This window comes from Gymnoscopelus braueri (assembly GCF_963280865.1).
Source record: "Gymnoscopelus braueri genome assembly, chromosome: 10".
NCBI classification, from domain to species: domain Eukaryota; kingdom Metazoa; phylum Chordata; class Actinopteri; order Myctophiformes; family Myctophidae; genus Gymnoscopelus; species Gymnoscopelus braueri.
Genome location: NC_137611.1, coordinates 56,280,193 through 56,293,826, shown reverse-complemented (window position 1 = coordinate 56,293,826; position 13,634 = coordinate 56,280,193). Strand labels below are relative to the sequence as shown.

At 39.1% G+C, this 13,634-nt stretch overlaps 1 protein-coding gene across 1 annotated transcript in view; it reads right to left on the bottom strand.

Moving 5' to 3' along the window:
• Positions 1–725: 725 nt before the first annotated feature.
• LOC308093704 (uncharacterized protein) overlaps positions 726–13,634 on the bottom strand; it is a 75,085-nt gene continuing 62,176 nt past the window's right edge. The window contains exons 27-33 of the mRNA XM_080440031.1: positions 9,247–9,291; positions 7,621–7,653; positions 6,954–7,100; positions 6,078–6,132; positions 3,328–3,528; positions 2,594–2,671; positions 726–2,460 (exon numbers count right to left, since the gene is read on the bottom strand). Of these exons, the coding sequence (XP_080296157.1) occupies positions 2,267–2,460; positions 2,594–2,671; positions 3,328–3,528; positions 6,078–6,132; positions 6,954–7,100; positions 7,621–7,653; positions 9,247–9,291 (753 nt within the window). The 3' untranslated portion in view covers positions 726–2,266. The remainder of the gene's footprint in view (positions 2,461–2,593; positions 2,672–3,327; positions 3,529–6,077; positions 6,133–6,953; positions 7,101–7,620; positions 7,654–9,246; positions 9,292–13,634) is intronic.

The following is a 13,634-nucleotide window of genomic DNA, read 5'->3' as shown; positions in this document are numbered from 1 at the left end:
CACGCAAATTGCTCAGAAATCCTTGGTTTAAATGTTTTTCAAACTGCTCAATATGGCGTAAAATCTAAGGGCGGAGCTTACTGGTCAAAATGATAGATGTGTTCCTCATGAGTCAAGGCACATGTGTAAGCAAGTTTCACGGCTGTCGGCCAAACGAGGCATGACTTTTGCCTGTTTAAAGTTTAAAATTTCAAAAAATTGCTATAGCGCCCCCCTTTGACCAATTGGAGTAAGATTGGTTTCAGTGATACAAGGAATGACCCTCTACATTACTGCAAAGTTTCAAACAAATGTGAGTCTGCATGTATGTGTTAGGGGCAGACAAATAATTTTCAGAAAACTGCAATATTCATTGGCTTATAAAAGCTTAACGTTTTCACTTAAGCTTTTCCGCTTGCTCACATCTGTCGGCATAGGTCCAAAGTTCATGTGTAAAACGTTTCGTGCAGATTGCTCAAAGATCCCAGGAGGATATAGATTTTTACTGTTTTTCATATAATTCAAAATGGTGGGAGATCTAAAGGTCAGAGGTCAAAAGTCAGAACTGCAAAAATGGCGGAAGAATAATAGTGAAAGCGAAATAAAAAAGAGATGCAATAAGGCTTCGAGCCTTACAGGCCTCGAACCCTTAAAAAGATAAGGCTGGTAACATACATATAGTTGTCGTTTTTTTACAAATCATTTATTGACACTTATTTAAATAGAGCAGTTTTACAGGAGTAAAACACAGCATTATAAATATCAAAGATACAAATAAAAAAGTAGCAACTAGCAATCCCACCACCATCATATTCTTCATATATTCTTTTACATGTTGACCAATGGTCACATTCTGACATTAACATGACAAAGACTAATGTAATAATACTAGGCTAGTAATAAAATACTACTACTACTACATATTTGACATTGAACAATTAATGACAAAATGACAAGTACAACTTCAGTAAGACAAGAAAGATCCAAGGCTTGAGGTGAGTGTAAAGTATAAACACAACATTAGTGTTCTTTAAAAAGCTCTTTTACACGATCATGAAGTAGTATTTGCACTTCTAAAAAACTATTTAATCTCTGGCACTTTTCCACTTCCACAGCATTCTAGCGCAAGGCCAAACTGAGAATAAAACTGAGCCAAACTGAGCCTACTGGTAAATGTGGGTGTAGTTTCATAAAGGTACAGTTTGGGTGCACAGAATATAAATTGTTAGCTTCTTGCAGCTGTTAGGCAAGAATTAGGCAAGAACACATTTCACTTCTTGATTTGTTGAAATGAATCCCATTGTTGTGAATCCTCAATGGACTCGAACTTTGATAATGTGTTCAATAATTTCAATAAATAAAACTAAGTGAAAAATATATATAATAATGATACATTTGAAAATCTTGCTGCCTGGCGGCTGTTCATTTCCTGTTTCTCCACTTTGAATTGGAAATGACAAAGAACTGCAGCTGTGGCTGGTCTGTGCACAGGTCTACACGATACCTGCCAACACTCCTGGTTTTAGCAGGAGGCACCAGAATTTTACCATGTCTCCTTCTTGGCTCCTGAATTGATAGTTATCCCGAATTTCTCCAGATTTGTTAGCAACTCAACCTAACCCTATCGATTGCTGTACTGTTAGGTTTGTAATGGATTAAATTACAAAATGTCGCTACCCATAATTTTTCTATGCCAGTAAAGCCTGATAAAAGTATCACACTCCCTGTTAAAATGCACCAGAATATAGGAAATTACATCTACTCTATTCAAAAGTTTCTAGGTGAGGACCCCCAATTAACTAGTCCCACCCACATTCATTTAACCACAACATTCAATGTCTGTGTATCAGAAACGTGTCTTTACTAATTTAAATTCCTCATTTTAACATTTGGTTTAATTTTTTTGCTTACCTTTTTGCACTTTTAAGTTGTTTTGTTTGTTTTGTTCTGTAAAGCGACTTTGGGTATAGACCTTAAAGTCTATAGAAATTGGTGGTCAATTCAACTCTTTATTGGTGTACCCTTTGCATTTGTTAATAAAGTATTGAATTAAAAAAAAGAGTACAGATCTGTACACTCAGTTGCAGCGTATATTTTGACCCCTGGTGGTCTTGGGACCCGACGTTGATAAACGTTGAGATATTAGCCTGCTAGCATGATAGTAGCTAGGTCCTTTGCTGTAATGTTGTTGTGGATGACAGATATTAGCCTGCTACTGTAGCATGCTAGCAGCTAGGCCCTTTACTGTACTGTTATTGTGGAAGACAGGTATTAGCCTGCTAGCATGCTAGTAGCTGGGTCCTTTGTGGTACTGTTCTTGTGGATGTCTTCCATAGGGCTGGTAGCAGGAGGCAGGGTCACAGACTCCTGTCACCCCAGGAGGGCCTCTCTTCCCTGGGCCGCCAGGGCTGCCAGCCCTCCCTGCTTCCCCTGGAGGGCCTGAGTGTCCGTCCCCATCTCTGCCCCTGGGACCCTGCATGCCTGACAAACACAACAACAACACATTTAATACAGTTTTGGGACCACTGATTTAGGGTACGCAGCATACGTCTTTGAGATCCGTACTGTATGTGCTTGAATCAAATCAAAGTTAAGATAATCCCCGGTCCCTTACCTTGTGCTCCAGGTGCGCCTGGGGAGCCAGTGTCTCCCTCTCCTTTAGCCCCCTTCAAGCCTCGGGGTCCGGTGTCACCTGCACACAGATAGAATATGTTTCTTAAATGGTTCTTTAAAAGGCTATATAGTTCCACGAGGAATCATCACCTAAGGAAGCGTTCTTTTAATTGTTTTATACTATCTGTGGATCGTTTCTCTTAGCCAGTGGAGCTTTAGTTACCGTGAGCTGTGTTTTCTTTTTCTGTTGTTTTTCGATCTTCAAATCCTACAATCTCTTAAAAACAGCGTGAGATTCCTTTTTGTTATTAGCGCGGTAGTTCCGGGCCAAACAGGAAACCGGTGCGGTAGTTCTTCAATAGGAGATATGGGACCCTTGGGGTCCCATACCTCCAACTGTTTTTGTGAAAGGAACTTTTTCTTCTTTTTTTTTACATTAAGGACTTGAACTTGAAGTATCCTTTCATTCTGGGGGAACATTCATCAAAAATAGCCGATCTACAAACTCACAACGCATCGTGAGTTTGTAGATCGGCTATTTTCGGCAAAGAGATTTGGGTTAGCGGGAAAAAATAGCTGGCGAAGTATAGAGCCAAAGGTCCAGTGTGCCAAGTATTGGGGGTTTAAGTGATAAAAAAAAGATGAAGATTCCTTGGCCTGAAAAACAAACATTTAAGACCCCCTGGAATATGACATTAATGATGGTAGGTGTGGCCTCACTGAAGACCTGATTACCTTTCAGTCCTGGGACTCCCCTGCGGCCTGGCTCTGCAGGGTATCCTGACCGTCCGGTCTGACCTGGGTATCCAGGGGGTCCTCTGGAGCCGTCACCACCAGAAGGACCCGGCTCACCTGGAGGGCCTGCTACTCCTTCACACCGGCCACACCCTCCTCTGACGGGAGGGGACACCATCTGCAGGAGCTGGGGGAGCTCGTCTGAGTGAGCGAGTCAATGAATGAGCGATTCAATGAATGAACGAATGAATGAATGCATGAACGAATGAACGAATGAACAAATGAACAAATGAACAAATGAACAAATGAACTAATGATTTTTTATTTTTCGTGTCTTGTCATATAAGACTGTCTTGTCATACATTTTTTCATGACAAGGACCCCCAAAATGATGATGTATTTGGCCACAGACCCCCATTAAAAAAAAAATTGTTCCAGGGACCCCCCAGAAGCAAAGATTTTAGTTACAAATGTTCGCTTTAAAATATATATATATATATTCAAAGGTTTTGCACACATTTTCAGGGTTTTTCAAAATAAGCAGATAAGGATAATAAGGATAATTCCTTTTAACAGGTCGTTCATGAAAGTCCTTGCGGTCTTGTTTCCAACGAGAACCTGTGAGCAATTGGGGTTAAGAGTCTTGCTCAGGGACAAATTTCATATCATCGGCACATATGTTGGGATAGCCTGGAATCGAACCTGGGGCAACCAGGGCCAGCTGGTTCCCTAGGCGGGCTCACTAACCACTCAGCTATGGCCGCCCAGATCTACAAGCTCATAGCGCGGCACTCGGTGAGCTTGTATATCTGCTATTTTTGAATAGCCAAAGTTAAAAAAGGTTAAAGTGGTTAAAATTATTGGGATGCTATATTAACACATTTTGCTGGGGACCCCCTGGAACCCACCACAAGGACCCCTGGGGGTCCCCGGACCCCACTTTGAGAACCAAAGCTTTACGGGATTATAAAACACCAAAAACATAAATAAACAATATCATATTCACTTCCTGGAAACAGAAAACTGAAAGTAAATGTGCAAAATTCCATGCAAGTCTCTCTGCGTTAGAGATGTGCGGATCGCGGTTTTAGCCGCGGTTGCCGCAGTTAACCGCAGTTTGGGTGGATTCGGGTCAATCAAATATAATTATTAATTAATATCGGATAAACCGCGGGTGAAATATTGCGGTAAATAAATTAATGACATCTAATATATCTATCCATAAAATAGCTAAATCTCTGCGTGCTTGTGTCTGTGTGAGTGTGTAGAGCAGCCTCTGTGCTCTGCGATCACAAAATGCATTGATTTAGCCTATGGTATGTCGGTGCGTCTTTTTTCATTTTTTTAAACCGGTGCTGCGCTTGCTGCGCTGGCAGCAGAGCAGTGCGCTCTGTATGTTGGATGCCGCATGTATGTTGGATGCCTGTATGTTGGATGCCGCACAGAGTCTGTATGTTCAGCGCAGCAGAGCAGTGCGCTCTGTATGTTCAGCGCAGCACCGGTTTAAAAAAAAGAAAAAAAGACGCACCGACATTCCATAGGCTAAATCAATGCATTTTGTGATCGCATCGCACAGAGGCATCGCACAACTAATACTAAAACTAACGGGGAATACCAGAAAATAATAATATTTTGACATACGGGAAAAACGGTTGGTGCGGATATTTAAATTGGATAATATAATTATTGCGGTTGGATAACGGGCGGATAATTAATTTGTACATGCAGATTCGGGTGACGTCAGAGGCCATCCGCGCATCTCTACTCTGCGTCACTTAACCATATAACAAATTGTTTGTTTTTTTACACCTTGAGGGCGTCCCAGGGGGTCCCCAGCAAAATGAGCTAATATAGCATTAAACCCTATATACATCAGCCATTTTGGAAATAGCTGATCCACAAGCTCACAATGCGCATTGTGAGCTTGTAGATCAGCTATTTGCAAAGAAACCTTCGAAGAAATGTAAAAATATTTGAATACGTTTTTAAACATTTTAACAACACACATCTTGTTTGGAGGTAAAAATATTTTCAGTTGGGGGTCCGGGCAGCCAAATATATATTAATTTGGGGTCCTTGAAATCAAAAAAAGGTTTGGGAACCACTGACAGTGATTCAGTTGCAGTTCATGTGAAACAAGGCCTTTACACTGAGCCTCTGCCTGCCAATGATACTGTGTATAGAAACCTTGTACTGTATGTTCAAAATCGTTACTTTTCAGGAAAAAAAAGAACCTGTGTTCCATTGGATCCAATGTAATTATTATTTAGTCACCAGCTCTTGTTAGTACTTTTCATTGGTTAAATATTTATAAAAAAAACACACACACACACTATCTTTCACTTTAAAAAAAGCATAAGTAGCAAAGAAATGTCGATCTACGTTGTGAGCTTGTAGATCGGCAATTTTTCGCTTCTTTTGGGTGACACTGTATAATATCAAAGAAATAAAAAATTAAATTAAAACAGAAATACTTTGACTCAAATACTGAGTTTAAGTGTTTTGTCTTCTTCACTGCTTCTCACTGTCAGTGAGACTCAAAGGTTCTCAGAGTGGGGTCCTTGAGGGGGTTCCAGGGGGTCCCCAGCTATGAGTTAATGTAGCATCGCGACACAATGTGACGCGTTGTGACCTTGTAGATCGGCTATTTTCACAATATAATAGGACTTAAGTGATGCATTCATCATGTCATTTTCTAAGTTTGGGTCTGGAACTAAAAGGCATGGGAAGAGGGGAACAGAGGAACATACTTCGTAGAACGTTGGCACAGATCTTCATCAGCTGATCTTCAGTGGGTGGTTTTCCCTTGAACACAAGATCAGGAGGATTTGAGTATTTGATGTACAATTTACAATTTAGGCATTTAGCAGATGCTCTGTCTCATCCTGAGAGATTTACAATAAAAAAGGTAAACACATACACATACTGTACATAGAATGCAGATAGACCAGTGTAGTGTCTCCGTAAACTAGGATCACAGGTAAACCAAGAACCTAGCATCAGTCTAAACGATATACTATCAAAATAATAATCTGTACATTGCAACTATAGGATACCATGTAAACAATGAACATAGCATCAGTGGTGTAAAGTAACTAAGTACATTTACTCAAGTACTGTACTTAAGTACAATTTTGAGGTATTTTTTACTTTACTGGAGTGTTTCCAGTTTTCAGTACTTTTACTTCTACTCTACTACATCTCAGAGGCAAATATTGTATTATACTCCACTACATTATTTGAAAACTTTAGTTACTAGTTACTTTGCAGATTATTATTATCACGAAACATAAATTAACCACTTCAGACCTATATATATTTCGGCCATTTGAAAATAGCACATATACAAGCTCACAATGTGATGCATTGTGAGCTTGTAGATCTGCTATTTTCAAAATGTTATACATTTTGAACTTGAAATGGGACATTCTGCATAATGAGTACTTTTACTTTTGGTACTTAAAGTATATTTTTATACCAATACTTGTGTACTTTTACTCAAGTACATTTTTTAATCCGGACTTTTACTTATAACAGAGTATTTATACAATGCAGTACTGATACTTTTACTTATGTAAAACACTTTAGAACTTCTTCCACCACTGAATGTATGTAGTTGGACTCACCGGCTTCCCAGGATATCCAGGTACTCCAGCTTGCCCTGGCACCCCGTCCTGACCAGGGAATCCTCTAGATCCAGAGACACCCGATTGGCCCGTTTCTCCTTTTTTCCCATCAGCCCCTCTGACTCCAGGGTCTCCCACAACACCTTTCTAACAACACCACCACACAGCGAGCATCTCAGTTAAGTGGGCCCCCAAACAATTATTGGCCAAACACAAATTGTATTGATAATGCAATTAAATAAAAAAAGAAAATTGTATATAGCCTTTTTCATTGTACTACCGATAAATAGGAAATATATAGTATAGCAGTGGTTCTCAAACATTTTCATGTCAAGGACCCCCAAAATGATATGTATTTGGCCGCGGACCCCCATCTCAAAATATTTTGTTCCAGGGACCCCCCAGAAGCACAGATTTGAGTTACAAATGTTCGCTATATATATTCAAAGGCTTGCACACACTTTCACGATAAAAAGAAAATAGCAGATCTACACTCTGTGCCGCGCTATGAGTTTCTCTGATCCACAACAAAATAAAACGGACCAGGTCCATGAGATTTGTTACGAGATCTGATTTGTTCGGAAATATTACAGAACCGACATCCATGTGTGTGTGCGTGTGTGCGTGCGTGTGTGCGTGTGTGCGTGTGTGTGTGTTGCCCTCTCACCTCTCCTTTGCTCCCTCTGATTCCTGCTCCACCCTGGAGACAGAAACAACAGCTATAGTCCCGACCCAGTGATCCGATTGGTTTGAAACAGGCTCTCCAGCCGTGCTCAAATGAGCATGATGGCACATTTGAACCTTTATTTGTATTCATCTCACTCTATCTATCTATCTATCTATCTATCTATCTATCTATCTATCTATCTATCTATCTATCTATCTATCTATCTATCTATCTATCTATCTATGCTAGTGTGCATGTCAAAGTGAATAGGATGTACTATAGGGTTTACATGTGTCATTGAACTCCAATCCTATGGATCCAACCTTTTATGTATTAGTTTGTCAAATCAGAGATGCAAAATGTATACTGTATTGAGGGAGTTTAAATAGTATCTTGATTAAATATTTATATTTCATTGGAAAAATAAAGAAAACAATGAAAAGATTTTATATATATATGAAATATATATTTTAACCCATTAAGACCTGAGGCCGATTCGAAAAATGTTTGTATGTAAAAAATGTAAAAAAAAATCCCTTGATTTAAAAATAAATAAATAGCAGATCTACAAGCTCATAGCGCGGCACCGAGTGCTTCTATATCTGCTATTTTTTTAATAGCCAAATAAATAACAGAAATACACAGACGCGTTCCCGGTCTCAATGGGTTAAAATAAACGGGGAAACTTACACGGGTTAGATCTATTCTAGTTTGCTATCTATCTGTTGACGTTTCCAGTATAAATATCATGTCCAGATGAGCTGCAGACATTCTGAACGTATTCAATGCATTTGTGGCAGAACAAAGAATTGTTTCCAGTGCAACAAACCTTTGGTACTGCAATGGGTGACACTTATATGCACTAAACTGTGCAAAGCTGCACTCTGTCTACAGCAGGGGTTCCCAAGCTGTTTAGCTCCAGACCCAAAAGAGACATGAGACTTTTGCCCGGGACCCAAACTAGTGAAAATAGCAGTTCTACAAGCTCTACTATTTTCACTACCAAAAAATAAATTATTTATTTATAGAAATGATTTTGATTGTTTTATTCTATTTATGAAATAATTCATTATCTTTTTTATTTTAAACTTTTTTAATCTTTTGAAATAATATATATATTTTAAATGAAGGAAATGAAAAAAATAGATATTTTCTGCGACCCACAAAAATTGGTCCGCGACCTAAACATGGGTCCCGACCCACTGTTTGGTAAACAGTGGTCTATTGTATTTGGGATCAACCAGATGATTGGACATCACTTTGCACTCAATACCGTTTGAAGAGGCGCTCACATGCAATTACTTTGGAATTAAAGTACAGTAGTGCAGATTGACACCAGAACGACTAATATTTGGTCAGCTTAGTTAATAGCAGTGGTGGAAAATAACTAAGAACATGTACTCAAGTACTCTACTTAAGTACAATTTTGAGGTATTTGTACTTTACTTGAGTATTTCCAATTTCCAATACTTGTACTGCTACTCCACTACATCTCAGAGGAAAATATTATACTTTTACTCCTCTACAATTATTTGAAAACGTTAGTTACTATAGTTACTTTGCAGATATAAATGATTACATTATAAAACATACAGAATGAAATATGCAATGTGACATGTCACTTACAGGTGTCCCAGGAGTGCCGGGCTCTCCATCAGTGCCCTTATAACCCTGAAATTAAGGAGAAAAACAAAAAACAAGGAAAAAAGTGTGAATGCACAATGCTAGAGCCTCACAGCCATAATGGCTTATCTGCTATCATTATGCTTCTATGCTGGAGTTAGTAGTACATTAATCTAGTAGTTTGATCGTCAAGCTACAAATCGTTTTTTCGTAAATGAATGCCCTACTTGATCATAGTACAGCGTCACACAAAAGCAAATCCGCAAGGACAGAGACAAAATAGTGTTGTCTTCTTTCCTAAATATTTACTGAGATAGTGCAGTACCCGTTATCAGAGTACTTATCGAACGACAGAAACCGGATTTAAACACACAATAGCAGATATACAAGCTCATAGCGCGGCACCGAGTGCCGCGCTATGAGTTTGTAGATCTGCTATTTTTGAAAAAATCTTTACATTTTGTGAATATATATTATATATATTTTTTAAGCGAACATTTTTAACTCAAATCTTTGCTTCTGGGGGGTCCCTGGAAAACCATATTTTGAGATGGGGGTCCGCGGCCAAATACATATCATTTTGGGGGTCCTTGACATGAAAAAGTTTGAGAACCACTGATTATAGCAACATACGTTTTTTTTTTTTTTTTTAACTGTCCCCAGAAGCAAAGATTTGAGTTAAAAAAATATAGAAAATATATATACAAGATTTGCACACATTTTCATGCTTTAAAAAAAATGCTGATCTACAAGCTCATAGCACGGCACTCTGTGCCACGCTACGAGCTTGTAGATCTGCTATTTTTTAATAGCCAAAGATAATGGTTAAAGTTGTTCAAATCTATGACAGATGCTTTCCCGGTCTAAATGGGTTAAAGGAGAATACCGGACAAATTAAGTGTTGTCTTTGACCTGGCAACTCGTGTTGCCAGGTTCTGGAAACAAGCAACCAGTGTTAAGTCGTTCGCCATTAACGGTGGCCTAGCAGGAAATTTCAGCGCATGTTTGACTATCATGAGACTCCACAATGACTAGCAGTAGAGAAAAAAACAACTTTGCATTGGTTATAATAGACGAATCTCCCTAACCCACGCGCTCCCATTATGACAACGGAGGGGGTTTAAAAAATGACGACAGGGGAATCTATGGAAAAAAAGAACGCCACTTTTCACGTCGATAGGTGAGTAACGAGACATCAAAGACAACACTTAATTTGTCCGGTATTCTCCTTTAACAGTAATTCGTATGGAAACATAACGGCAAATGGATTGAGCTGCTGGCAGCCAAGAAATGCCACCATTGGACAAAACTTGAAAACTTGCATATTGTATACAAAAAAAATTAAATGTCCATTTCAGGGTTTGTATGGTGATACAAGGGTTACAGGGTTTGAACATCAGCTAAGATTTCTATTGGTGGGATTGAAATTAGTCAAATTTCATCCACCAAATTTCTAAGGGTCTTAGTGGATGATAAATTGTCTTGGAAAGAGCACATACTTACTGTAGAAAAGGCCCCCAACTTATAGATTTAAGCATTTAATTCTATGTATCATTCGTTGGCATTCTGATATTACATTTCTAGAGGTCTGACTGTGAACACTGATTGCCAAGCTAAAACTATCCAAGTGCCTTTATTCTGAATAGCGGGTCAAATCCAGTGAGACAGCGAGACGCTCTGAAAGCCACGGACATTCTCAGAGACATTCCTGACGTCAATACAGAGTATTCAGCCATCTTTAATTTTCCATCTTGTTAATTCAGTTAGTTTGAGTCTGCTCCTAACTAGAGTGTGTTGTGTGCGTCAATGACCATGTAAGTTCATTGTTGATGTTAATAATATTTATGGAACTAAAACATGCTCATTAAGTTTGTAAAGTGCTAACTAAGCTAAGTGCTATCTAAGCTTGTACTGTACCTGTTGCTATGCTAATATCTACTGTCTGAATTAGCTCCATGCTTGACAGTAATGGCTGACATTCAGGGATGATTTATTTGGGTTAATGTATACACTGTCATTCAATTCAATTCAATTCAAACTTTATTCCAGACACACAGGGGGTCCATATTTCATACAGATAAAAACAAACAAATTAAGAAAGTAAAAAAATAAAAAATAGATAAAAACACATCATATAGACAAGGACATACTATTACATACAAATCACACATAAAGACTATTTCTCCAGTGATTCCGTAGTCTGGATGAGTACCGGAGACAACTTTTCCCAGGATTGACTATATCCTCAATAATACTATTCCTGGACTCATCCAGGCGAGACATGAACCCATACATAGAGTGCCTTAAGAGAGCCTCACAGGTGTGTATACCACTTCTCACAAATAAGTGACTGGCACTATGCCATCTGGGGACCTTAAGTAGAATCCTCAAGGCATCATTGTATGCTGCCTTGAGCCTCCGCATACTACCCTTCTTGTATGAGCTCCACAAGAAGGCTGTATACATGGGAGTGCAAAATGCTTTAAATAGAGCACATTTAACAGGATCAGAACACATGCTGAACCTTCGAAGCAGCATATTGGCCTGGGCATAAAGTATGCTATCATCTTGGAGGTTATCAGTAAAGATGTGGCCCAGATACTTAATTTCCTGACACAATGATAGAGGACTGTTACTTAAAGAAAAGGCTGGAAAAGCTAATTTCTTGTCATCCTTACTTCTCACAATCATGACACTACTTTTTTTTGCATTATATATAATGTCATGATCAGTGCCATACTTAGAGCAAATTTTCAGTAGCTGTTGTAACCCTCCACTGTACGGACTTAGTACAACCAGGTCATCAGCATACATCAGGTGATTGATAATAGTGTTTCCTACTATACATCCCGTATTGCACTTATTTAGTTCAACTGATAGATCATTCATATAGACGTTGAATAAGACAGGGGACAAAATCCCCCCTTGGCGTACCCCATTACTAACAGAGAATTGGGCGGATAATGCATTGCCCCATTTGACATGCATTTTCTGATTTGCATACCAAAACACCCGTACAATGAGTTTTGGTGTGCCTCTATCAAGCAGTTTCTGAAACAGTTTTAAATGGTTGATCCTATCAAAAGCTCGAGATGCATCAATGAAGCATAGGAAAACAGTGGAATTATGGTTACTGTAGTTGGCAATTAGTTTTTTAAGTGCAAATATGCATAGGTCTGTTCCGTGTTTCTTTTTTAATCCAAACTGGTTATCAGCAGTCAGGACATATAGTTCCAGGCGCTCAAGCAGTATTCTCTCCAAGACTTAGGAGAGGATGCTTGCCAGAGCGATAGGTCTGTAGTTGTCAATGCTGTTAAGTTTCCCTGCCTTGTCTTTAATGACAGGTATTAATTGCACAGAAGTAATTGCTTCTGGTAGTACACCATGACCCATCAGTCCTGTGAAGCACAGGGCCAATATTGAGCAGATTTTGTTGCTAGCAAATTTTAAATGTTATGCTGTTATGTGATCCATGCCACAAGCCTTATTGTTGTCTAACAACCTTATGGCATCAACCACATCATCAGACCTGATCAGTACATTTTCTGAAGGATCAACCTGACCTATTGCCACAGTGCCACTTCTTACACAGTTAAATAATTTGTGATAGTGTTTCCTCCATACTTCAGCAATTTCAACCGGGCCACAAGCACCCTCAATGTTAGAGGGTAAGGAGGTTTTACTGTTGTTCATAACTTTAACCTCTTTCCAAAAATCATAGAGGTCTTTACTTTGTAGTTTACTAGCCAATGAATCAGCTCTCAGAGTGTTCTCCTGTCTTTTTACAGATCGAACGTCATATTTAAATTTTGCATTGGTGAGTTTTTTCTCCTCAAACACAGAACCTTGTCTGGGCCTACCAGAATCATTCCAGCATTTAAAAGCTGTCCTGGCCGCCAAATGATGCTCAGCCACAAAAGTGTGCCAACCAGGCTTATTGTTGTGCACCTTTTTTTTCCCTTTTTTGCAGAACTGCCTACCCGAAGCTATAAGAGCCTCTACAATATAATCATACATGGCACACAGTTGAGTGCCATGCTGCACGTTATTGCAGTTCAGGTTATCACAGTATAGTGTCTCCTTGGGCAGGACAATACAATCAAGCAGTTTATCAGTTGTGGCAGTGTAACAGGCAATATCCTCACTGGTTAGTTTTGACCAGTCTATCCTTCCTGATTTAATACCAGGATCAATGTTGATAGAGGTGGGAATATTGTCAATATTAATATTCATTACCATCGGCATGTGATCTGAAATGGCCAGCCCATAACACACCTCCATGCTGTCCATACAGGCATGTGCATCAGCTGTGCCATGCATCACTAATGAACGTAAAGGTAGTGTCAGGTAACATAGATTTACTCGAGATAATTAGCTTAGAGTCTTTACAA